At 52.6% G+C, this 26164-nt stretch overlaps 2 protein-coding genes across 2 annotated transcripts in view; one reads left to right on the forward strand and one right to left on the reverse strand.

Moving 5' to 3' along the window:
• The window catches only part of LOC137360561 (protein shisa-6-like), a 49908-nt gene that overhangs the window by 6115 nt on the left and 17629 nt on the right, over positions 1–26164 (forward strand). The gene's annotated exons all lie outside the window — the stretch shown is intronic.
• LOC137360563 (cytochrome P450 2B9-like) lies at positions 2339–14610 on the reverse strand. Its single transcript, XM_068025968.1, has 9 exons — positions 14326–14610; positions 13924–14086; positions 13377–13526; positions 10460–10620; positions 9818–9994; positions 6373–6514; positions 4675–4862; positions 4025–4166; positions 2339–2864 (listed from the first exon to the last, which is right to left on the reverse strand). Exons 1-9 carry the CDS (start codon positions 14506–14508, stop codon positions 2695–2697), a joined length of 1476 nt encoding a protein of 491 aa, XP_067882069.1. The 5' UTR covers positions 14509–14610; the 3' UTR covers positions 2339–2694.

Consider the following 26164-nt stretch of genomic DNA (forward strand, 5'->3'; position numbering starts at 1 on the left):
CTGTCGGAGGGAGATGTATATACTCTAGGACTTGATCTCCATAATCCAGGCTGACACTCCCCCGGTGCCAGTACTGAGGGAGTGCTGCACTGTCGGAGGGAGATGTATATACTCTAGGACTTGATCTCCATAATCCAGGCCGACACTCCCCCGGTGTCAGTACTGAGGGAGTGCTGCACTGTCGGAGGGAGATGTATATACTCTAGGACTTGATCTCCATAATCCAGACCGACACTCCCCGGTGTCAGTACTGAGGGAGTGCTGCACTGTCGGAGGGAGATGTATATACTCTAGGACTTGATCTCCATAATCCAGGCCGACAATCCCCGGTGCCAGTACTGAGGGAGTGCTGCACTGTCAGAGGGAGATGTATATACTCTTGGACTTGATCTCCATAATCCAGACCGACACTCCCCCGGTGCCAGTACTGAGGGAGTGCTGCACGGTCGGAGGGAGATGTATATACTCTAGGACATGAGCTACATAATCCAGACTGACATTCCCAGTGCCAGTACTAAGGGTTGGGAAAGTGGGACAGACTAATTTAAACAGAGAGACTATTCCACGACAAGGACCCCCTCACAAGTGTCACAGACAAATGAACCCTCTCTCCCTCTGCATTAACCTCTCCCCGACTTTCAACCTCAGTTAAAAAAGCTTGAGATAAATCTAATGGAAGAGAATTGAACTTTGAACGAATGTAATGTTACGAAACATCAAATCGTTATTTGTTTATTCAATATTTAACCGTTGAGTGAGATCATTGAATCAATTGAATCAATTTGCATCCTCTCTCTGCACCAGACTCGTGATTTAGATGCATTGAGGTTACTGAATAGGCTGAGGCCGTTCGCCCATCGCGTCTGTGCTGGGTGTTTGTCAGAGCAAGACAGAATTAATCCCACTGCCCCGCTCTCTCCCCACAGCCCTGTATCAATCCCCAAACTAATCCCACTGCCCCGCTCTCTCCCCACAGCCCTGTATCAATCCCCAAACTAATCCCACTGTCCCGCTCTCTCCCCACAGCCCTGTATCAATCCCCAAACTAATCCCACTGCCCCGCTCTCTCCCCACAGCCCTGTATCAATCCCCAAACTAATCCCACTGCCCCGCTCTCTCCCCACAGCCCTGTATCAATCCCCAAACTAATCCCACTGCCCCGCTCTCTCCCCATAGCCCTGTATCAATCCCCAAACTAATCCCACTGTCCCGCTCTCTCCCCACAGCCCTGTATCAATCCCCAAACTAATCCCACTGCCCCGCTCTCTCCCCACAGCCCTGTATCAATCCCCAAACTAATCCCACTGCCCCGCTCTCTCCCCACAGCCCTGTATCAATCCCCAAACTAATCTCACTGCCCCACTCTCTCCCCATAGCCCTGTATCAATCCACAAAGTAATCCCACTGCCCCAGTCTCTCTGCATAGCCCTGTATCAATCCCCAAACTAATCCCACTGCCCCACTCTCTCCCCATAGCCCTGTATCAATCCCCAAACTAATCCCACTGCCCCACTCTCTCCCCATAGCCCTGTATCAATCCCCAAACTAATCCCACTGCCCCACTCTCTCCCCATCGCCCTGTATCAATCCCAAACTAATCCCACTGCCTTGCCTTCTCCACTTATCCCCTCCAACTTTCCTCCTCTCCCCTCCCCTATCCTCCCACCACTCCAACCCTCCCCTTTCCTCCAAAGTCCTCTCCTCTCCTTCCAAGTTCTACCCCGCTTTCCACTCTCTCCTCCCCACTCCAATTCCTAAAAAAGTGTCCCTGATTTACCTTCTCCGTGACTCGGGGATCGTGAGGCCTTCGGCAGCTGAACAGCATCACTGATCACTTGACCCCTGGGAGCTGGGTTTGCGAGGAGTTGGGGCAGGGGTGAAGAAACGATTCTGGAGGCATTGGCACCCATTACGCCAACTCCACTGCCCCCCCCCCCCCCCCCACACCGATATTCAGACCTCACCAGCTTCACCAGAGCAGAATTCAGCCGATGTGATGCCACTGCAGTCAAATTTCCCGCTCTTTGTTTTTTCTTTTTCTTTGCTTCCTTACCGGGTGACATCTATTGGACAGCTCAGAGGACCTCCTGGAGTCGGGTGGGCATGCGAGGCCGCAGTAGGTTGTGGGGGTTTGGGGGGGGGGGGGGGGTGTGGCGAGGGTGGGGGTTGGAAATTAGGTTGCGAAGAGGATGACCAGTGCGATGTCGCCGCAGTTGATCCCTCGCTGGCCAAATGTTCAGAGGCCCGTCCAATTCTGACGATGAAGTGCAACAGCGGGCGGGGGTGCTGGCCGCAAGGGGTTCGGACAGTGCGATGCCTCTGCAGTCGAATGTCCATATTTTATTTTGTCATCCCCTCAGCCCTCCTGAGTGGCATGGGGCAAGCTTCCGAGAGTCGCCAGGAGTCTGGCGAGCACACGGCACTGCGGGGGAACAGGGCTCAAAGTGGAACGGTGTGATGCTGCTGTAGCCGAATTTCAACGTGTTTTTTTTCCCCCCGTTTCTTTTTGTTGACTCTATTCTCCCCCTATGGCATGTGTCAGAACCTCAAATGCTCTCTTGGACTCTGGCAGATACAGGGGGGACAGGTTGCAAAAGTGGTCGGCCGGTGCGATGCTGCTGTAGTCGAATTTCAGTGTGTAATTAGTTTTGCTTTTGCTGGCTCCCCTCCCTCCGTACGCCCTTTGGTGGAGCCTCAAAGGGTAACTCGGGGTTGGGCGCGAACGTGGGATGGCAGGGGGCCGACCCCAATCCCCGGAGGATCCTCGGAGCAGCCAGGACGTAAGTTGAAGCTTTGGACCAGGCTGGTGATGAAGGTGAAGACTTCAGTCATTGCCAGTGCTTCTCCCAGGCATGCCCGCTTTCCTGTGAATCAAAGAAAGCAAGTTGAACTCCATAATCCAGACCGAAACGCCCCCGGTGTCAGTACTGAGGGAGTGCTGCACTGTCGGAGGGAGATGTATATACTCTAGAACTTGATCTCCATGAACCAGGCCGACATTTCCCCGGTGTCAGTACTGAGGGAGTGCTGCACTGTCAGAGGGAGATGTATATACTCTAGAACTTGATCTCCATAATCCAGGCCGACACTCCCCCAGTGTCAGTACTGAGGGAGTGCTGCACTGTCGGAGGGAGATGTATATACTCTAGGACTTGATCTCCATAATCCAGGCCGACACTCCCCCGGTGTCAATATTGAGGGAGTGCTGCACTGTCGGAGGGAGATGTATATACTCTAGGACTTGATCTCCATAATCCAGGCCGACACTCCCCCGGTGTCAGTACTGAGGGAGTGCTGTACTGTCAGAGGGAGATGTATATACTCCAGGACTTGATCTCCATAATCCAGACCGACACTCCCCCGGTGTCAATATTGAGGGAGTGCTGCACTGTCGGAGGGAGATGTATATACTCTAGGACTTGATCTCCATAATCCAGGCCGTCACTCCCCCGGTGTCAGTACTGAGGGAGTGCTGCACTGTCGGAGGGAGATGTATATACTCTAGGACTTGATCTCCATAATCCAGGCCGTCACTCCCCCGGTGTCAGTACTGAGGGAGTGCTGCACTGTCGGAGGGAGATGTATATACTCTAGGACTTGATCTCCATAATCCAGGCCGACACTCCCCCGGTGTCAGTACTGAGGGAGTGCTGCACTGTCGGAGGGAGATGTATATACTCTAGGACTTGATCTCTATAATCCAGGCCGACACTCCCCCGGTGCCAGTACTGAGGGAGTGCTGCACTGTTGGAGGGAGATGTATATACTCTAGGACTTGATCTCCATAATCCAGACCGACACTCCCCCGGTGCCAGTACTGAGGGAGTGCTGGATTATCGAAGGTGCTGTCTTTCGGGATGGGTTGTTAAACCGAGGGTCCCCGCCTGCCTAACTCAGGCAGACATACACGGTCGCGATTAGGAGAAGAGTAGGACCTGCCCGCCCTAGCCAAATTGCCAGGCCGTTGCGAGGCTCGGCGGCCTCTAACCTCGCCACCCGCCCCTCCCCCGCCCGCTGGGCTCACCGGTCGAAAAGGGCATGAAGGCGTCATTCTTGAGGAATCGCCCGTCCGCGTCCAGGAAGTTCCCTGGGTCGAAGGTCCCTGGGGAGCCCCACTTTGTCTCCTCGTTGAGGGCAGAGCAGATCATTGGGATGACCAGAGTGTCCTGAGCAGGGAGGGGGGTAACACAGCGAGATTATCGGCATGGCCTCTGGGACGAGGCGGGAGGACCCCGCCTCTCCTTCCTCATCCTCCCCTTTCCTGCTCTCAAACCCTTCTTCCCCACTTGCCTCAGGTTCCTCCGCTTCCTGTGACCAAACCCTGGTTGCTCGTGGCGACTCCCCGGGACCTGTTACTCAGGAACAGGAGGATCTCATTCAGTCCCCCCCCCCTCCCCCTCCCCCTCCTGACCTTCAGTCTGTTAGGAACCAGAGGAGGCTCATTCAGCCCCGACAACCCTCCGAGATCTCTGCCCTCCTCCGATCCGGGCCTCTTGAGCGTTCCCGCCCCCAGCCCCGATTCCCATCGCTCCACCATTGGCGTCCGAGCCTTCAGCTGCCCTGGGGTGCTCCCGAGCTCTGGAATTCCCTCCCTGAACCTCTCAGCGGGATCTTTGTCCGAGCCCCCCCCCCCCCGACCTCTCCAGCTGTCCCACCTCCGCAGCATCCTCGTACCCTCGGGATGACGAAGCCCTTGAACTGAGTGTCCTGTGTCATTCGATGCCACAAAGCTGTTGGTGCGATGCAGCCGTACCGATGGATCTCATGCACCACCGCGTTGCAGAGGGGCAGGTGCAGCCGCACTGCGTAAGTCGGGGTCCTGTCCCGGCCGAGCTCCCCCTCCATCTCCTGCTGCATCTTCTCTGCGGGGGGTGGGGTGGGGGGGGGGGGAGAGAGGAAAGGATTTCAGAGACAGCAGACCAACAGAGTGAAACCGAGCCCCAGATACCCGGGAGCTCCGCGCGGAACTGAGGTCCCTAATCCAGGCCGACACTCCCCCGGTGCCAGTACTGAGGGAGTGCTGCACTGTCGGAGGGAGATGTATATACTCTAGGACTTGATCTCTATAATCCAGACCGACACTCCCCCGGTGTCAGTACTGAAGGAGTGCTGCACTGTCAGAGGGAGATGTATATACTCTCGGACTTGATCTCTATAATCCAGACCGACACTCCCCCGGTGTCAGTACTGAGGGAGTGCTGCACTGTCGGAGGGAGATGTATATACTCTCGGACTTGATCTCCATAATCCAGGCCGACACTCCCCCGGTGTCAGTACTGAGGGAGTGCTGCACTGTCAGAGGGAGATGTATATACTCTCGGACTTGATCTCTATAATCCAGGTCGACACTCCCCCGGTGTCAGTACTGAGGGAGTGCTGCACTGTCGGAGGGAGATGTATATACTCTAGGACTTGATCTCCATAATCCAGGACGACACTTCCCCGGTGTCAGTACTGAGGGAGTGCTGCACTGTCGGAGGGAGATGTATTTACTCTCGGACTTGATCTCCCTAATCCAGGCCGACACTCCCCCGGTGTCAGTACTGAGGGAGTGCTGCACTGTCGGAGGGAGATGTATATACTCTAGGACTTGATCTCCATAATCCAGGCTGACACTCCCCCGGTGTCAGTACTGAGGGAGTGCTGCACTGTCGGAGGGAGATGTATATACTCTAGGACTTGATCTCCATAATCCAGACCGACACTCCCCCGGTGTCAGTACTGAGGGAGTGCTGCACTGTCGGAGGGAGATGTATATACTCTAGGACTTGATCTCCATCATCCAGGCCGACACTCCCCCGGTGCCAGTACTGAGGGAGTGCTGCACTGTCGGAGGGAGATGTATATACTCTAGGACTTGATCTCCATCATCCAGACCGACACTCCCCCGGTGCCAGTACTGAGGGAGTGCTGCACTGTCAGAGGGAGATGTATATACTCTAGGACTTGATCTCTATAATCCAGACCGACACTCCCCCGGTGTCAGTACTGAGGGAGTGCTGCACTGTCAGAGGGAGATGTATATACTCTAGGACTTGATCTCCATCATCCAGACCGACACTCCCCCGGTGTCAGTACTGAGGGAGTGCTGCACTGTCAGAGGGAGATGTATATACTCTAGGACTTGACATTTCTGCCTGCGGGATCTTGCTGGGCGCAAACCGGCTGCCACCTTTCCTGCAGTGCAACAGTGGTGACCACACTTCGCAGAATGCCCCATCGGCTGTTTGGCACTTTCGGGACGTTGGTGGGATGCTGAGAGGAACTCGGGAACTGCAAATCTCTCGGTTTTTGGGACCCCGTGCTCTTGGCTTAGCGGTTCTGAGATGTATTTCCTCATTGCTGTCACCAAGTATACTATTGACAACTTGCCTTGAAGCTGTGGGTGCTGAATGAGGGCCCGGATCCCAGATTCTAAGGTCCTTGCCGTGGTCTCTGTCCCAGCCATGAACAGGTTCAGTACACAAATCAGCATGTTCATCGGTGTGAACTCCGTGTTTGCATTATTTTTCTCCTAGCAGAAAGGTAAACAGACTGGCATGAGAGCAACACAACGTGAATCACGGGCGAAATTCTTCTATCAATCCCCAAACTAATCCCACTGCCCCACTCTCTCCCATAGCCCTGTATCAATCCCCAAACTAATCCCACTGCCCCACTCTCTCCCCATAGCCCTGTATCAATCCCCAAACTAATCCCACTGCCCCGCTCTCTCCCCAAAGCCCTGTATCAATCCCCAAACTAATCCCACTGCCCCGCTCTCTCCCCATAGCCCTGTATCAATCCCCAAACTAATCCCACTGCCCCGCTCTCTCCCCATAGCCCTGTATCAATCCCCAAACTAATCCCACTGCCCCACTCTCTCCCCATAGCCCTGTATCAATCCCCAAACTAATCCCACTGCCCCGCTCTCTCCCCATAACCCTGTATCAATCCCCAAACTAATCCCACTGCCCCACTCTCTCCCATAGCCCTGTATCAATCCCCAAACTAATCCCACTGCCCCGCTCTCTCCTCATAACCCTCTATCAATCCCCAAACTAATCCCACTGCCCCGCTCTCTCCCATAGCCCTGTATCAATCCCCAAACTAATCCCACTGCCCCGCTCTCTCCCCATAACCCTGTATCAATCCCCAAACTAATCCCACTGCCCCTCTCTCTCCCCATAGCCCTGTATCAATCCCCAAACTAATCCCACTGCCCCACTCTCTCCCCATAGCCCTGAATCAATCCCCAAACTAATCCCACTGCCCCGCTCTCTCCCCAAAGCCCTGTATCAATCCCCAAACTAATCCCACTGCCCCGCTCTCTCCCCATAGCCCTGTATCAATCTCCAAACTAATCCCGCTGCCGTGCTCTCTCCCCATAGCCCTGTATCAATCCCCAAACTAATCCCACTGCCCCGCTCTCTCCCTTTAGCCCTGTATCAATCCCCAAACTAATCCCACTGCCCCGCTCTCTCCCCAGAGCCCTGTATCAATCCCCAAACTAATCCTACTGCCCCGCTCTCTCCCCAGAGCCCTGTATCAATCCCCAAACTAATGAGGAAACATTATTTGATGCAGTGAGTTGTTGGGATCTGGGCGCGCTGCCTGAAAGGACAGTGGATGCAGACGCAATACCAGCTCACAAAGAACAGTACAGCACAGGAACAGGCCATTCGGCCCTCCAAGCCTGCGCCGATCTTGATGCCTGCCTAAACTAAAACCTTCTGCACTTCCGGGGTCCGTATCCCTCTATTCCCTTCCTATTCATGTATTTGTCAAGATGTCTCTTAAACGTCGCTATCGTATCTGCTTCCACCACCTCCCCCGGCAGCAAGTTCCAGGCACTCACCACCCTCTGTGTAAAAAACTTGCCTCGCACATCCCCTTTAAACTTTGCCCCTCGCACCTTAAACCTCTGTCCCCTAGTAACTGACTCTTCCATCCTGGGAAAAAGCTTCTGACTATCCACTCTGTCCATGCCGCTCATAACTTTGTAAAACCTCTATCATGTCGCCCCTCCACCTCCGTCGTTCCAGTGAAAACAATCCAAGTTTTTCCAACCTCTCCTCATAGCTAATGCCCTCCAGACCAGGCAACGTCCTGGTAAACCTCCTCTGTACCCTCTCCAAAGCCTCCACGTCCTTCTGGTAGTGTGGCGACCAGAATTACACGCAATATTCTAAGTGTGGCCTAACTAAGGTTCTGTACAGCTGCAGCATGACTTGCCAATTTTTATACTCTATGCCCTGACCGATGAAGGCAAGCATGCCGTATGCCTTCTTGACTACCTTATCCACCTGCGTTGCCACTTTCAGTGACCTGTGGATCTGTACGCCCAGATCTCTCTGCCTGTCAATACTCCTAAGGGTTCTGCCATGTACTGTATACCTCCCACCTGCATTAGACCTTCCAAAATGCATCACCTCACATTTGTCCAGATTAAACTCCATCTGCCATTTCTCCGCCCAAGTCTCCAACCGATCTATATCCTGCTGTATCCTCTGACAATCCTCATCATTATCCGCAACTCCACCAACCTTTGTGTCGTCCGCAAACTTACTAATCAGACCAGCTACATTTTCCTCCAAATCATTTATATATACTACAAACAGCAAAGGTCCCAGCACTGATCCCTGCGGAACACCACTAGTCACATCCCTCCATTCAGAAAAACACCCATCCACTGATACCCTCTGTCTTCTGTGACCGAGCCAGTTCTGTATCCATCTTGCCAGCTCACCTCTGATCCCGTGTGAATTCACCTTTTGTACCAGTCTGCCATGCGGGACCTTGTCAAAGGCTTTACTGAAGACCATATAGATAACATCCACTGCCCTTCCTTCATCAATCATCTTCATCACTTCCTCAAAAAACTCAATCAAATTAGTAAGACACGACCTCCCCTTCACAAAACCATGCTGCCTCTCGCTAATAAGTTCGTTTGTTTCCAAATGGGAGTAAATCCTGTCCCGAAGAATCCTCTCTAATAGTTTCCCTACCACTGACGTAAGGCTCACCGGCCTATAATTTCCTGGATTATCCTTGCCACCCTTCTTAAACAAAGGAACAAGATTGGCTGTTCTCCAGTCATATGGGACCTCACCATGTAGCCAATGAGGATGCAAAGATTTCTGTCAAGGCCCCAGCAATTTCCTCCCTTGCCTCCCTCAGTACTTTAGGGTAGATCCCATCAGGCCCTGGGGACTTATCTACCTTAATGCTTTACAAGACACCCAACACCTCCTCCTTTTTGATAATGAGATGACTGAGACTATCTGCACTCCCTTCCCTAGGCTCATCATCCACCAAGTCCTTCTCTTTGGTGAATACTGATGCAAAGTACTCATTTAGTACCTCGCCCATTTCCTCTGGCTCCACACATAGATTCCCATCTCTGTCCTTGAGTGGACCAACCCTTTCCCTGGTTACCCTCTTGCTCCTTATATATGTATAAAAAGCCTTGGGATTTTCCTTAATCCGGTTTGTCAATGACTTTTCATGACCGCTTTTCGCCCTCCTAACTCCTTGCTTAAGTTCCTTCCTACTGTCTTTATATTCCTCAAATGATTCATCTGTTCCTAGCCTTCCAGCCCTTACAAATGCTTCCTTTTTCTTTTTGACTCGGCTCACAATATCCCGTGTTAGCCAAGCTTCCCGAAACACGCCAAACTTGTCTTTCTTCCTCACAGGAACATGCTGGTCCTGGATTCTAAAAGGGGAATCGGATAAATATTGGAAGGGGAAAAGATTTACAGGGATACAGGAAGAGCGTGGGGTGGGGGAGGCAGTGAGATGAAGGGCAGTCTTCTACGAAAGGTTGTCCACGTACCGCCTCCATCTTGTCGATGAAACAGTCGATGTAGTCTCGGGGACAGTTGGGTTGCCATCCCACCTTGTGTTCCTCGATTAACACATTGACAAATGTCTTCAGCAACTTCCCATTCTGTTCATACTGATTGAAGAAGCCGGGAATCGAACCCATTATCGATGGCATGGCATTGTACAACTGTCAGGGTAACAGCACAGATTCAGTCAGCAGGGAGTTACATCCCTGTATCTAACACCCCCCCCATGCTGTACCCTGTCCTGGGAGTGTTTGATGGGGGGACAGGGTAGAGGGAGAGAGAGAGGGAGGGGCGGAGAGAGAGAGAGAGAGAGAGAGAGAGGGGCGGAGATAGAGAGAGAGAGAGAGAGAGAGAGGGGCGGAGATAGAGAGAGAGAGAGAGAGGGGCGGAGAGGTTCAGGGAGGCAATTCCGGAGCTCGTGGACCGCCAGGGGTAGCTGAAGGGACTGGTGCCAATGGCGGAGCGATGGGGATGTGGGGTGGGGGGATGCTCAGGATTCCGGGATTGGAGGAGCGCAGAGATCTCGGAGGGTTGTCGGGGCTGGAGGAGGTTACAGAGATAGGGAGGGACGGGGGCGGTGACACGACAGAGGGATTTGAACTGGAGACTGCGTGTGCAGCACTCACCGTTCCCCACGGCCCTCCCAGTCGATGTATGTTATCACTGATCAATCCCAGGAGGTGAATGAATCTCTCGTCAGTATACTCAAAACGCTGACCGAACACGATGGAGCAAACGACATTGGCGGCCGCACAGCGGAATAGAGGAAACGGATCGAATGGCTGCCCTTTAACAAATGCACAGACAGCTGATAGTGTGACTGATCCCAAAGATTACCGCCTCACACCAACTCATCTGCCAGTCCTACAATATATCATTGGTTATCTGGGAAGAGGACATGTTTATCTACATAATCCCCCGGAGCCCTGTATCAATCCCCAAACTAATCCCACTGCCCCGCTCTCTCCCCATAGCCCTGTATCAATCCCCAAACTAATCCCAATGCCCCGCTCTCTCCCCATAGCCCTGTATCAATCCCCAAACTAATCCCACTGCCCTGCTCTCTCCCCATAGCCCTGAATCAATCCCCAAACTAATCCCACTGCCCCGCTCTCTCCCCATAGCCCTGTATCAATCCCCAAACTAATCCCACTGCCCCGCTCTCTCCCCATAGCCCTGTATCAATCCCCAAACTAATCCCACTGCCCCGCTCTCTCCCCATAGCCCTGTATCAATCCCCAAACTAATCCCACTGCCCCACTCTCTCTGCATAGCCCTGTGTCAATCCCCAAACTAATCCTACTGCCCCGCTCTCTCCACATAGCCCTGTATCAATCCCCAAACTAATCCCACTGCCCCGCTCTCTCCCCATAGCCCTGTATCAATCCCCAAACTAATCCCACTGCCCCGCTCTTTCCCCATCGCCCTGTATCAATCCCCAAACTAATCCCACTGCCCCGCTCTCTCCCCATAGCCTTGTATCAATCCCCAAATCAATCCCCAAACTAATCCCACTGCCCCGCTCTCTCTCCATAGCCCTGTATCAATCCCCAAACTAATCCCACTGCCCCGCTCTCTCCCCATAGCCCTGTATCAATCCCCAAACTAATCCCAATGCCCCGCTCTCTCCCCATAGCCCTGTATCAATCCCCAAACTAATTCCACTGCCCCGCTCTCTCCCCAAAGCCCTGTATCAATCCCCAAACTAATCCCACTGCCCCGCTCTCTCCCCATAGCCCTGTATCAATCCCCAAACTAATCCCAATGCCCCGCTCTCTCCCCATAGCCCTGTATCAATCCCCAAACTAATCCCACTGCCCTGCTCTCTCCCCATAGCCCTGAATCAATCCCCAAACTAATCCCACTGCCCCGCTCTCTCCCCAAAGCCCTGTATCAATCCCCAAACTAATCCCACTGCCCCGCTCTCTCCCCATAGCCCTGTATCAATCCCCAAATCAATCCCCAAACTAATCCCACTGCCCCGCTCTCTCCCCATAGCCCTGTATCAATCCCCAAACTAATCCCACTGCCCCGCTCTCTCCCCAAAGCCCTGTATCAATCCCCAAACTAATCCCACTGCCCCGCTCTCTCCACATAGCCCTGTATCAATCCCCAAACTAATCCCACTGCCCCGCTCTCTCCCCATAGCCCTGTATCAATCCCCAAACTAATCCCACTGCCCCGCTCTTTCCCCATCGCCCTGTATCAATCCCCAAACTAATCCCACTGCCCCGCTCTCTCCCCATAGCCTTGTATCAATCCCCAAATCAATCCCCAAACTAACCCCACTGCCCCGCTCTCTCTCCATAGCCCTGTATCAATCCCCAAACTAATCCCACTGCCCCGCTCTCTCCCCATAGCCCTGTATCAATCCCCAAACTAATCCCACTGCCCCGCTCTCTCCCCATAGCCCTGTATCAATCCCCAAACTAATCCCACTGCCCCGCTCTCTCCCCATAGCCCTGTATCAATCCCCAAACTAATCCCACTGCCCCGCTCTCTCCCCATAGCCCTGTATCAATCCCCAAACTAATCCCACTGCCTCGCTCTCTCCCCATAGCCCTGTATCAATCCACAAACTAATCTCACTGCCCCACTCTCTCCCCATAGCCCTGTATCAATCCCCAAACTAATCCCACTGCCCCGCTCTCTCCCCATAGCCTTGTATCAATCCCCAAATCAATCCCCAAACTAATTCCACTGCCCCGCTCTCTCCCCATAGCCCTGTATCAATCCCCAAACTAATCCCACTGCCCCGCTCTCTCCCCATAGCCCTGTATCAATCCCCAAACTAATCCCACTGCCCCGCTCTCTCCCCATAGCCCTGTATCAATTCCCAAACTAATCCCACTGCCCCGCTCTCTCCCCATGGCCCTGTATCAATAATCCCCAAACTAATCCCACTTCCCAAGAGATAATGGGATGTCAACCTTTTCATCGAGGTGGGGGGAGGGGACAATAAAGAGGGGTGGGTTTTGTGCTACAACAACAAACTTTGACATTTCTGTTTAATACGGCAAACCATCCCCAAGCTGGGAGCGATTCCCAAACAAAATCTGACCCCAAGCCTCGTGAGGATGTCCTCGGGACAGGCGAGCAGAAGCTGGCTCAAACAGGGAGGTTTTAAGGACTTAATGTCTTAAAGGAGGAGAGAGAGGTGGAGAGGTTTAGGGAGTGAATTCCAGAGCTCAGGCCTCCCCCCCCCCCCCACCACAGGGCGGTTGAAGGCCGCCAATGGCGGAGCGATGGGAATCGGGGTAGGTGGGGGGGGGGGGGGACGCTCAAGAGGACGGAATCGGAGGAGGGCAGAGATCTCGGACGGTTGTCGGGGCCGAATGAGCCTCCTCCGGTTCCTGTGTAACAGCCTCAAGTGGGGAGCTGAATGGGCCTCCCCCTCCTTGTTCGTAAGACGGCGGGCAACTTCTGCGAGGCTGTCCTCTACCCGCTCGCCCCTCCCCTCCCCCCGCCCGCCTCTGGCAGGGTGTGTGAGGGAGCAGATTGGCAAGTTTGAAATTCAGCAGACGCGGGCAGCCGGAGAAATACCTTTTCTGCCTTTGATCGTGGAAACCAGGGCCTGCGACTCCTCGGCCACGCGCTGCTCCACACTTTTCTTGCCCATTCCGAAATTCCGCAGGGTGGCGATCGAAAACCTCCGGAGCTGCTTCCACCTCTCGCCGTTGGTCAGGGTTATGCCTGCGGGGGACCCCGAGATACGGAGACATTGTGACCAGCTGTCAGTACTGAGGGAGTGCTGCACTGTCGGAGGTGCAGTCTTTCGGGACGAGACGTTAAACCGAGGGGCCCTGCCTGTTCTCTCGGGTGGGTGTAAAAGGTCCCACGGCCGCTATTGGAAGCAGAGATGGGATTGCGGGGAGTCGGGGGGTGGGGGGGGGGATCTCCCCAGTGCCTTGCGGCCAAGCACTATGCCTGGACTCAACACCCCTGTTGGGATCTTGCTGTGCACCGCTTGGTTGCCATGTTTGGCAGCAACGAGGAAGGCACTACAAAGCGATTGGCTGTCCTGAGTCGGGCAGCGTGGCTGCGATGGGAGAAACGGAGCGTGACGCCCGCCCACGACCCTTGACCTCACCGTATCCTTCTGTCACCCGCTGGGCGGCCGCCAGCGGTTCACGCCCTCCGAAGGCCTCGGCGTGGTTCAACAACGCCTCCCTCAGCATCTCCGAGCCACAGAGAACGATGGCCGGTCGGCGTCCGAACCAGACCGTGAAAATCGGTCCGTATTTCCCACTCAGCTGTGGAGCAGACAGAGAGGCAGAAAATGGTCAACCCGTAGAATCCAGGCGAGTGTAGAGGGAGCTTTACTCTGTATCTAACCCCGTTGCAGTGACCCCCCCACCCCCCACCCCTCACAAAGAACCTTGCCCCGAAGGCCCAACCTGCCAATCGGAACGCTGCCGCTTTCGGAGTCTTGCTGTGCTCGTGGGCCTTGCCCGGCTCTCCCGCAGCGCGACATAACCTATAATTCTCCTACCTCCATCAGCGAGCGGGGTAGCGCCCGCCAGTCCAACTGCAGCGCGTTCCCCAAGAGGGGCAGCCCCTTCGGCCCCGGGGGCAGCCCGCGCTGCTGGCGGGGGCCCACCAGCAGCAGCAACAGCAGGAGCGTCCCGCACAGCCCGAGCAGGAGCCCGGTGCTCGGGAGCAGCGTCAGGTCCATGGCGGATTCCGGAGCTTCAGGCTGGCACTGACGCCTCGAGGGAATCGAGGGAGAGCGACAGAGAGAGTTCAGGGCAGGACGAGGGTGTCTTTCTGACCAGTCAGTGACGGAGGAGGGGGGGAGGGGTGGGGTGGGGGTCAGAGTCCGTAATTGCTGGAGGGGAATTAGGAAATCATTCACAGGCTCACGAGATTTCCTGAATGCACTTGATGCCCGTCAAAGGTTATTGCAGAAAATAAAAGCTCCTGGTGTAGGGGGGTAACACATTGGCGTGGATAGAAGATTGGTGAGCTAACAGGAAACGGAGAGTCGGCATAAACGGGTCATTTTCTGGTTGGCAAGACGTAACGAGTGGTGTACCACAGAGATCTCAACTTTTTACAGTTTATATAAACGACTTAGATGAAGGGACCGAAGGTATGGTTGCTAAATTTGCTGATGACACAAAGATAGGTTGGAAAGTTAGTTGTGATGAGGACATAAGGGGGCTACAAAGGGACATAGATAGGTTAAGTGAGTGGGCAAAAACCTGGCAGATGGAGTACAATGTGGGAAATTGTCCACTTTGGCGGGAAGAATAAAAAAGAAGCATATTATCAAAATGGTGAGAGATTGCAGAGTTCTGAGATGCAGAGGGATCTGGGTGTCCTAGTGCATGAATCGCAAAAGGTTAGTATGCAGGTACAGCACGTAATAAGGAAAGCTAATAGAATGTTATCGTTTATCATGAGGGGGATTGAATATAAAAGTAGGGAGGTTATGCTTCAGCTATACAGGACATTGGTGAGACCACATCTGGAGTACTGTGTACAGTAATGCTCTCCTTATTTAAGGAACGATGTAAATGTGTTGGAGGCAGTTCAGAGAGGGTTGACTTGACTAATACCTGGAATGGACGGGCTGTCTTACGAGGAAAGATGGGACAGGCTAGGCTTGTATCTGCTGGAGTTTAGAAGAGTAAGAGGCGACTTGATTGAAACATATAAGATCCTGAGGGGTCTTGACAGGGTGGATGTGGAAAGGATGTTTCCCCTTGTGGGAGAATCTCGAACTAGGGGGTCACTGTTTAAAAATAAGGGGTCACCCATTTAAGAGAGAGATGAGGAGAAATTGTTTCTCTCAGAGGGTGGTGAGTCTTTGGAATTCTCTTCCTCAAAAGACAGTGGAAACAGAGTCTTTGAATATTTTTAAGGCAGAGGTAGATAAGCAAGGGGGTGAATGGTGATTGGGGGGTAGGTGGAAATGTAATGAGTTCAGCCACGAACTTATTGAATGGTGGAGCAGGCTCGAGGGGCCGAGTGGCCTACTCCTGCCCCTAATATGTATGTTCGTAAGTCGTATGTATGAGAGAGGGAGGGAGAGAGAAAGCGGGAAGGGGGAGGGGACTAAGCGGAGGGAGAGAGGGAGAGAGATGGAGAGAAGGGCAGAGAACGCGGGACAGTTGGAGGGAAGGAGCTGTGGAGTGAGAGGAGGGTGAGTGGTGTGATGGGAGGGTGGGTGATGAGAGGGAATTGGGGGCGTGGGATGCTGATTGGGATCCTCCTGTTCCTGTGTAACATGTTCGAGGAGGGAGCTGAATGGGATCCTCCTGTTCCTGTGTAACATGTTTGAGGGGCGGGCTGAATGGGATCCTCCTGTTCCTGTGTAACAGGCTCGAGGGGGGACTGAATGGGATCCTCCTGTTCCTGTGTAACAGGCTCGAGGGGGGACTGAATGGGATCCTCCTGTTCCTGTGTAACAGGCTCGAGGGGGGGGAGGCTGAATGGGATCCTCCTGTTCCTGTGTAACAGGCTCGAGGAGGGGCTGAATGGGATCCTCCTGTTCCTGTGTAACAGGCTCGAGGGGACGGGCGTGAATGGGATCCTCCTGTTCCTGTGTAACAGGCTCGAGGGGGGGGAGGCTGAATGGGATCCTCCTGTTCCTGTGTAACATGTTCGAGGGTGGAGGCTGAATGGGATCCTCCTGTTCCTGTGTAACAGGCTCGAGGGGGGGGAGGCTGAATGGGATCCTCCTGTTCCTGTGTAACAGGCTCGAGGGGGGGGGAGGCTGAATGGGATCCTCCTGTTCCTGTGTAACATGTTCGAGGGGGAGAAAGCTGAATGGGATCCTCCTGTTCCTGTGTAACATGTTCGAGGGTGGAGGCTGAATGGGATCCTCCTGTTCCTGTGTAACAGGCTCGAGGGGGGGGAGGCTGAATGGGATCCTCCTGTTCCTGTGTAACATGTTCGAGGGGGAGAAAGCTGAATGGGATCCTCCTGTTCCTGTGTAACATGTTCGAGGGGGGGGGAGGCTGAATGGGATCCTCCTGTTCCTGTGTAACATGTTCGAGGGGGGGGGAGGCTGAATGGGATCCTCCTGTTCCTGTGTAACATGTTCGAGGGGGGGGGGGAGGCTGAATGGGATCCTCCCCTTCATAAAACAATTTGTTCATGTGTTCTCTGAACATCCTTGCTCACGTCAACAGCCCTCGGATCCCCGCAAATTTACACAGAAACACCACCCTTCATTTCAGTTCCTCTGAACCTGCTGAAAGTCCATCCAACCATGTGGGAACATCATTCAAACGCTCACCACCGACACTCATTTGTAATGAATTGTTAACATCAGGTGGTGGAGTCGCAGAGTTCCCGGGGGGGGGGAGCTCGAGCTGTCAAATCCAGACTGACACTCCCCCAGTGACAGTACTGAGGGAGTGCTGCACTGTCGGAGGGAGATGTATATACTCCAGGACTTGATCTCCATAATCCAGACCGACACTCCCCCGGTGTCAGTACTGAGGGAGTGCTGCACTGTCGGAGGGAGATGTATATACTCCAGGACTTGATCTCCATAATCCAGACCGACATTCCCCCGGTGTCAGTACTGAGGGAGTGCTGCACTGTCGGAGGGAGATGTATATACTCCAGGACTTGATCTCCATAATCCAGACTGACACTCCCCCGGTGTCCGTACTGAGGGAGTGCTGCACTGTCGGAGGGAGATGTATATACTCCAGGACTTGATCTCCATAATCCAGACCGACACTCCCCCGGTGTCAGTACTGAGGGAGTGCTGCACTGTCAGAGGGAGATGTATATACTCCAGGACTTGATCTCCATAATCCAGACCGACACTCCCCGGTGTCAGTACTGAGGGAGTGCTGCACTGTCGGAGGGAGATGGATATACTCCAGGACTTGATCTCCATAATCCAGGCCGACTCTCCCCCGGTGTCAGTACTGAGGGAGTGCTGCACTGTCGGAGGGAGATGTATATACTCCAGGACTTGATCTCCATAATCCAGACCGACACTCCCCCGGTGTCAGTACTGAGGGAGTGCTGCACTGTCAGAGGGAGATGTATATACTCCAGGACTTGATCTCCATAATCCAGACCGACACTCCCCGGTGTCAGTACTGAGGGAGTGCTGCACTGTCGGAGGGAGATGGATATACTCCAGGACTTGATCTCTATAATCCAGGCCGACTCTCCCCCGGTGTCAGTACTGAGGGAGTGCTGCACTGTAGGAGGGAGATGTATATACTCCAGGACTTGATCTCCATAATCCAGACCGACACTCCCCCGGTGTCAGTACTGAGGGAGTGCTGCACTGTCAGAGGGAGATGTATATACTCCAGGACTTGATCTCCATAATCCAGACCGACACTCCCCGGTGTCAGTACTGAGGGAGTGCTGCACTGTCGGAGGGAGATGGATATACTCCAGGACTTGATCTCCATAATCCAGGCCGACACTCCCCCGGTGTCAGTACTGAGGGAGTGCTGCACTGTCGGAGGGAGATGTATATACTCCAGGACTTGATCTCCATAATCCAGGCCGACACTCGCCCGGTGTCAGTACTGAGGGAGTGCTGCACTGTCAGAGGGAGATGTATATACTCTCGGACTTGATCTCCATAATCCAGGCCAACACTCCCCGGTGTCAGTACTGAGAGAGTGCTGCACTGTCGGAGAGAGATGTATATACTCTCGGACTTGATCTCAAGAATCCAGACCGACACTCCCCCGGTGTCAGTACTGAGGGAGTGCTGCACTGTCGGAGGGAGATGTATATACTCTGGGACTTGATCTCCATAATCCAGGCCAACACTCCCCGGTGTCAGTACTGAGGGAGTGCTGCACTGTCGGAGGGAGATGTATATACTCTAGGACTTGATCTCCATAATCCAGACCGACACTCCCCCGGTGTCAGTACTGAGGGAGTGCTGCACTGTCGGAGGGAGATGTATATACTCCAGGACTTGATCTCCATAATCCAGACCAACACTCCCCCGGTGTCAGTACTGAGGGAGTGCTGCACTGTCGGAGGGAGATGTATATACTCCAGGACTTGATCTCCATAATCCAGACCGACACTCCCCCGGTGTCAGTACGGAGGGAGTGCTGCACTGTCGGAGGGAGGTGTATATACTCCAGGACTTGATCTCCATAATCCAGACTGACACTCATCGGTGTCAGTACTGAGGGAGTGCTGCACTGTCAGAGGGAGATGTATATACTCTAGGACTTGATCTCCATAATCCAGGCCGACACTCCCCCGGTGTCAGTACTGAGGGAGTGCTGCACTGTCGGAGGGAGATGTTTGCACTCTGGGACTTGATCTCCATAATCCAGGCCGACACTCGCCCGGTGCCAGTACTGAGGGAGTGCTGCACTGTCGGATGGAGATGTATATACTCTAGGACTTGATCTCCATAATCTAGGCCGACACTCCCCCGGTGTCAGTACTGAGGGAGTGCTGCACTGTCGGAGGGAGATGTTTGCACTCTGGGACTTGAGCTCATGGGTTTCTTGGTCACTGAGATTGAGACTATCCACTCAATTGGCTCTGCTACGTCCCTCCCCTCCACTAGCCAATGAATGGCGTCCTTATGCGACTGTGACAAGGGTAAACTTTCCCTCCTCATCCTCCACGCCCTGTCTGCACCCTTTGACCTGGCTGACCACACCGTTCTCCTCCACCGCCTCTCCACTGTCCTCCAGCGGGCTGGGACTGCTCTCACCCGGTCCCCTTCTTATTGATCCAACGGTAGTTGGAGAATCACTTGCATTGGCTCCTCTTCCTGCTCCTGCACCTCTGGTGCCCCCAAGGATCGATCCTCGGCAATTAAATATCGGGAAGATCGAAGCCGGTGCCTTGGGTTCCTGTCACAGACTCCGTTCCCTCGCTCCCGGCTCCGTCCCTCTCCCTGGCGAACGTTGAGAGGCTGAACCGGACTGCCCGCGACCCTGGCGTGGCGTCTGACACCCCCCCCCCCCCACCCCCCGCCCCCCGAGGTGAACTCCTGAAACCCTCGTCCGTGCCCTTTCACCCCTCTCGCCAGACGGCCGACGACTCCGACTCTCTCTCTCCCTCTGCCGGTCCCCCATCTCCCGCCCTCCGGACAGTTCAGCTCACCCGATACCCCTGCTGGCCCACCCCGTCTCCCAACTCGCTCTGAGTCCCGTTCACCAACCCATTCATTGACGGCCTCAATCAGCTCAATCCTCAGCCTTCTCTTCTCCAGAGAAAAGAGCCCCCAGTCCGTTCAGCCTTTCCCTGCCTGTGCTTGGGACAGACTCCGAACGTGTGCAGAGGAGTGCCCAGGCAGTAAAAAAAAAAAATGTCCCTGAACCCACGACTGGGAATAAACATCTTTCCTCTGGTTTCTGCCGTTGCCCTAGCACCTATAGAGAGGCTGGACTGGGTAGCGAAGGGAATGAAAGAGTCAGAAAACAAAAAGAATTGTCGGCATAATTACCAGTGTTTCTCAGTGAGCGCTTTCGACAGGCAGCGATTAACTTCCAAACCCTAAAGATGACGAACCTACACTTCAGATTTAATGAGCGGTTAAAAGCTGCAACGGAGGACAGACTCAAATCCTCGCTGTGAGTCACCAGCAGTCGAGCACCTGTCCCAGATCAGAAAGGGAGGCAATTTCTAGGTCCCTATCGGAGGGGGGCGGATTAACCCTCTCACCCACCTCTCCCCCATTTACACTCAGACACCGGGCAGTCTGTTCCCGATCGGAGAGGGGGGGGATTAACCCTCTCACCCACCTCTCCCCCATTTACACTCAGACACCGGGCAGTCTGTTCCCTATCGGAGAGAGGTGGGGATTAACCCTCTCACCCACCTCTCCCCCATTTACACTCAGACACCGGGCAGTCTGTTCCCTATCGGAGAGGGGGGGGATTAACCCTCTCACCCACCTCTCCCCCATTTACACTCAGACACCGGGCAGTCTGTTCCCTATCGGAGAGGGGGGGGATTAACCCTCTCACCCACCTCTCCCCCATTTACACTCAGACACCGGGCAGTCTGTTCCCTATCGGAGAGGGGGATTAACCCTCTCACCCACCTCTCCCCCATTTACACTCAGACACCGGGCAGTCTGTTCCCTATCGGAGAGAGGGGGGGATTAACCCTCTCACCCACCTCTCCCCCATTTACACTCAGACACCGGGCAGTCTGCTCCCTATCGGAGAGGGGGGGATTAACGCTCTCACCCACCTCTCCCCCATTTACACTCAGACACCGGGCAGTCTGTTCCCGATCAGAGAGGGGGGGGGATTAACCCTCTCACCCACCTCTCCCCCATTTACACTCAGACACCGGGCAGTCTGTTCCCTATCGGAGAGGGGGGATTAACCCTCTCACCCACCTCCCCCATTTACACTCAGACACCGGGCTGTCTGTTGAATGTGCCTCCTCTTCTCCTGTGCTTCTGTGGCCTGTTGCTAGGCAACATCCTGTATTTAAATAGTGCTTTTCACACAGTAGAACATCCCCAAGTCCCCTCCTGGTGGTGATTGTCAAATATAATTTGAGCCCCCAGCCGCGGGAGGAGATATCCGGGACGGGCGAGGTAAAGCTCGGTCAAACTGGGAGGCCTGCAGGAGCGTCTTAAGGAGGAGAGAGAGAGAGAGAGAGAGGCGGAGAGGTTCAGGGAGGGAATTCCAGAGCTCGGGCCCCCCCCCCCGCTGCAGTTGAAGGCAATGTCACCAATGGCAGAGCGATGGGAATCGGTGGCGGTGGGGGGTGAGAGATGCTCAACAGGCCGGGACTGGATGGGTGCAGGGTTTTGGGTTTCTGGTCTGTTTCTAGTGGAGGGAGATGTATATACTCTAGGACTTGATCTCCATAATCCAGGCCGACACTCCCCCGGTGTCAGTACTGAGGGAGTGCTGCACTGTCGGAGGGAGATGTATATACTCTAGGACTTGATCTCCATAATCCAGGCCGACACTCCCCCGGTGTCAGTACTGAGGGAGTGCTGCACTGTCGGAGGGAGATGTCTATACTCTAGGACTTGATCTCCATAATCCAGGCTGACACTCCCCCGGTGTCAGTACTGAGGGAGTGCTGCACTGTCGGTGGGAGATGTATATACTCTAGGACTTGATCTCCATAATCCAGACCGACACTCCCCCGGTGTCAGTACTGAGGGAGTGCTGCACTGTCGGAGGGAGATGTATATATTCTAGGACTTGATCTCCATACTCCAGACCGACACTCCCCCGGTGCCAGTACTGAGGGAGTGCTGCACTGTCGGAGGGAGATGTATATACTCTAGGACTTGATCTCCATACTCCAGACCGACACTCCCCCGGTGCCAGTACTGAGGGAGTGCTGCACTGTCGGAGGGAGATGTATATACTCTAGGACTTGATCTCCATACTCCAGGCCGGCACTCCCCCGGTGCCAGTACTGAGGGAGTGCTGCACTGTCGGAGGGAGATGTATATACTCTAGGACTTGATCTCCATACTCCAGGCCGACACTCCCCCGGTGCCAGTACTGAGGGAGTGCTGCACTGTTGGAGGGAGATGTGTATACTCTAGGACTTGATCTCCATAATCCAGGCTGACACTCCCCCGGTGTCAGTACTGAGGGAGTGCTGCACTGTCAGAGGGAGATGTATATACTCTAGGACTTGATCTCCATAATCCAGGCTGACACTCCCCCGGTGTCAGTACTGAGAGGGAGTGCTGCACTGTCGGAGGGAGATGTATATACTCTGCATAAGAATGTATGCATTCGGAGCAGGGGTAGGCCCCTCGGCCCCTCGAGCCATTCAATACGTTCATGACTGAACTGATTACTCCACATTTCCACCTACCCCCGATAACCTTTCACCCCCCCTTGCTTATCAAGAATCTATCTACCTCTGCCTTAAAAATATTCAAAGACTCTGTTTCCACTGCCTTTTGAGGAAGAGAATTCCAAAGACTCACCACCCTCTGAGAGGAACAATTTCTCCTCATCTCTGTCTTAAATGGGTGACCCCTTATTTTTAAACAGTGACCCCCCTAGTTCGAGATTCTCCCACAAGGGGAAACATCCTTTCCACATCCACCCTGTCAAGACCCCTCAGGATCTTAAATGTTTCAATCAAGTCACCTCTTACTCTTCTAAACTCCAGCGGATACAAGCCTAGCCTGTCCCATCTTTCCTCTTAAGACAGCCCGTCCATTCCACGTATTAGTCTAGTAAACCCTCTCTGAACTGCCTCCAACACATTTACATCGTTCCTTAAATAAGGAGACCAAAACTGTACACAGTACTCCAGATGTGGTCTCACCAATGCCGTCTATAACTGAAGCATAACCTCCCTACTTTTATATTCAATCCCCCTCGTGATAAATGATAACATTCTATTAGCTTTCCTAATTACTTGCTGTACTTGCATACTAACCTTTTGCGATTCATGCACTGGGACACCCAGATCCCTCTGCATCTCAGAGCTCTGCAATCTCTCACCATTTTGATAACATGCTTCTTTTTTATTCTTCCTGCCAAAGTGGACAATTTCACACTTTTCCACATTATACTCCATTTGCCAGGTCTTTGCCCACTCACTTAACCTATCTATATCCCTTTGGAGCCTCCTTATGTCCTCTTCATAGGTTACTTTCCTACCTATCTTTGTGTCATCAGCAAATTTAGCAACCATACCTTCGGTCCCTTCATCTAAGTCATTTATATAAATTGTAAAAAGTTGAGGCCCCAGCACAGATCCCTGTGGTACACCACTCATTACATCTTGCCAACCAGAAAATTACCCGTTTGTGCCTACTCTCTGTTTCCTGTTAGCTAGCCAATCTTCTATCCATGCCAACATGTTACTCCCTACACCATGAGCTTTTATTTTCTGCAATAACCTTTGATGTGGCACCTTATCAAATGCATTCTGGAAATCTAAGTACAGTACATCCACTGTTTCCCCTTTATCCACAGCACATGTAACTCCCTCAAAGAACTCCAATAAATTGGTTAAACATGATTTCCCTTTCACCAAGTCATGTTGACTCTGCCTGATTACCTTGAATTTTTCTCAGTGCCCTGCACTTTGTCTTTAATAATAGCTTCTAACATTTTCCGTAAGACAGATGTTAGGCCCGTAGTTTCCTGCTTTCTGTCTCCCTTTTAAGATTAAAAGTGTTATATTTGCTATTTTCCAATCTAACAGAACCTTCCCCGAATCTAGGGAATTTTCAAAAATTAAAACTAACGCACCAACTATCTCACTAGCCACTTCTTTTAACACCCTGGGATGAAGTCCATCAGGACCCGGGGACTTGTCAGCCCACAGCTCCAACAATTTGTTCAGTACCACTTCCCCGGTGATTGTAATTTTCTTGAGTTCCTCCCTCCCTTCCACTTCCTGACTTACAGCTAATACTGGGATGTTACTTGTATCCTCAGTAGTGAAGACCGATGCAAAATATCTATTCAATTCATCTGCCATCTCCTTATTATCCATTATGAATTCCCCAGTCTCACTTTTTATATAACCAATGCTCACTTTGTTAACTCTTTTTTAAACGTCTATAGAAACTCTTACTATCTGTCTTTATATTTCTAGCTAGCTTTCTCTCGTACTCTAATTTTACCTTCCTTATCAATCTTTTAGTCATTCTTTGCTGTTATTTATATCCTGTCCATTCTTCTGACCTGCCTCCCATCTTTGCACAATTATATGCTTTTTCTTTAAGTTTGATACTATCTTTAACTGTTTTACTTAACCATGGATGCCAGGTCCCACCCTTGGAATTTTTCTTTCTCGTTGAAATGTATCTGTTCCGTATATTCTGAAATATCCCCTTAAATGTTTGCCACTGCATCTCTATTGTCCTATCCCTGAACCTGATTTGCCAGTTCACTTCAGCTGGCTCTGCTTTCATGCCCTCATAATTGCCCTTATTTAAGTTCAAAATCCTAGTCTTGGACCCAATCTTCTCTCCCTCAATCTGAATGTAAAATTCAATCATATTATGATCGCTGCTACCTCGGGCCACCTTAACTATGAGGTCATTAATTAATCCTATCTCATTTGCACAATACCAGGTCTAGTATAGCCTGCTCTCTGGTTGGCTCCAGAACATATTGTTCCCAGAAATTATCCTGAAAACATTCTCGGTTACCTCTGCCCATCTGATTTTTCCAGTCTGTATGTTGGTTAAATTCCCCCATAATTATCTCTCTATCTTTCTGACAAGCTGCCATTATTTCTTCCTTTATACCCCGTCCTGCAGTGTGGTTAATGTTAGGTGGCCTGTACACCACTCCCGCTAGTGACTTCTTGCCTTTATAATTTCTCATCTCTACCCAAACTGCTTCTACATCCTGGTCTCCTGAACTTAGGTCACCCCTCTCCATTGTGCTAATACCATCATTAATTAACAGAGCTACCCCTCCACCTTTTCCTAGCTTTCTGTCCTTCCTAAATGTCATGTACCCTTCAATATTCAGGTCCCAGTCTATGTCATCCTGCAGCCATGTCTCTGTAATGGCTAACAGATCATACTTATTTATTTCAATTTGTGCTCTCAGTTCATCTGTTTTGTTTCGAATGCTACGTGCATTCAGATACAGAGCCTTTAGTTGTGTCCTTTTATTATTGATGTAACCTCTAGCCTTATCTGTTGATTTACTCTGAGATTTGTACACTCTGTCCCTTCCTGTCATCGTCTGTTTACCATAATCCAGGCCGACAGTCCCCGGTGCCAGTACTGAGGGGGTGCTGCAATGCCGGAGGTATATACCCACATTGTCAGGGTGCAGAAGAGATTTACACACTCACACACTCACAGGCACACATTCACACACACACCCACACACAGACTCACACATATTCACACACTCACTCGTCCCCTCTCCGTCCCCTATATCTCCCCACCTCCTTATTCTCTTGTCCTCTTTTCCCCCTCTGACTCTCCTCTCTCTCTCTGTCCCTCTTTCTCTCTGTCTCTGTATCTCTCTCTCTGTCTCTCTCTATCTCTGCTTCTGTCTGTCTCTCACCCTCAATATTTCTTTGTCACTCTCTCTCATTATCTCTCTGTATCTCTGTCTCTTACTGTGTCTCTCTCTCTCTCTTGGTGCTTCTCTGTCTCAGCCTCTCTATCTCTCTGTCTTTCTCCCCATGTCTTTCTGTTTCTCTCACTATCTCTGTCTTTCTCCTCGTCAATCTCTGTCTCTCTAACTCTGTATGTTTCTGTCTCTCTGTTTGTCTCCTTCTTTATCGCTCTGTCTCTTGACTATCTACGTGTCATCTCTGTGTGTGTCACTCTCACTGTCGCTCCCTGTGTTTTCTCTGTGTCTCTCTTTCTCTGTCATCTCTTTGTGCGTCTCTCTCTCTCTCTCACTGTTGCTCTCTCTGTCTCCGTCTCTCTCGGT

The sequence above is a fragment of the Heterodontus francisci genome, unplaced genomic scaffold (assembly GCF_036365525.1).
Source record: "Heterodontus francisci isolate sHetFra1 unplaced genomic scaffold, sHetFra1.hap1 HAP1_SCAFFOLD_1528, whole genome shotgun sequence".
Classification (NCBI taxonomy): Eukaryota; Metazoa; Chordata; class Chondrichthyes; order Heterodontiformes; family Heterodontidae; genus Heterodontus; species Heterodontus francisci.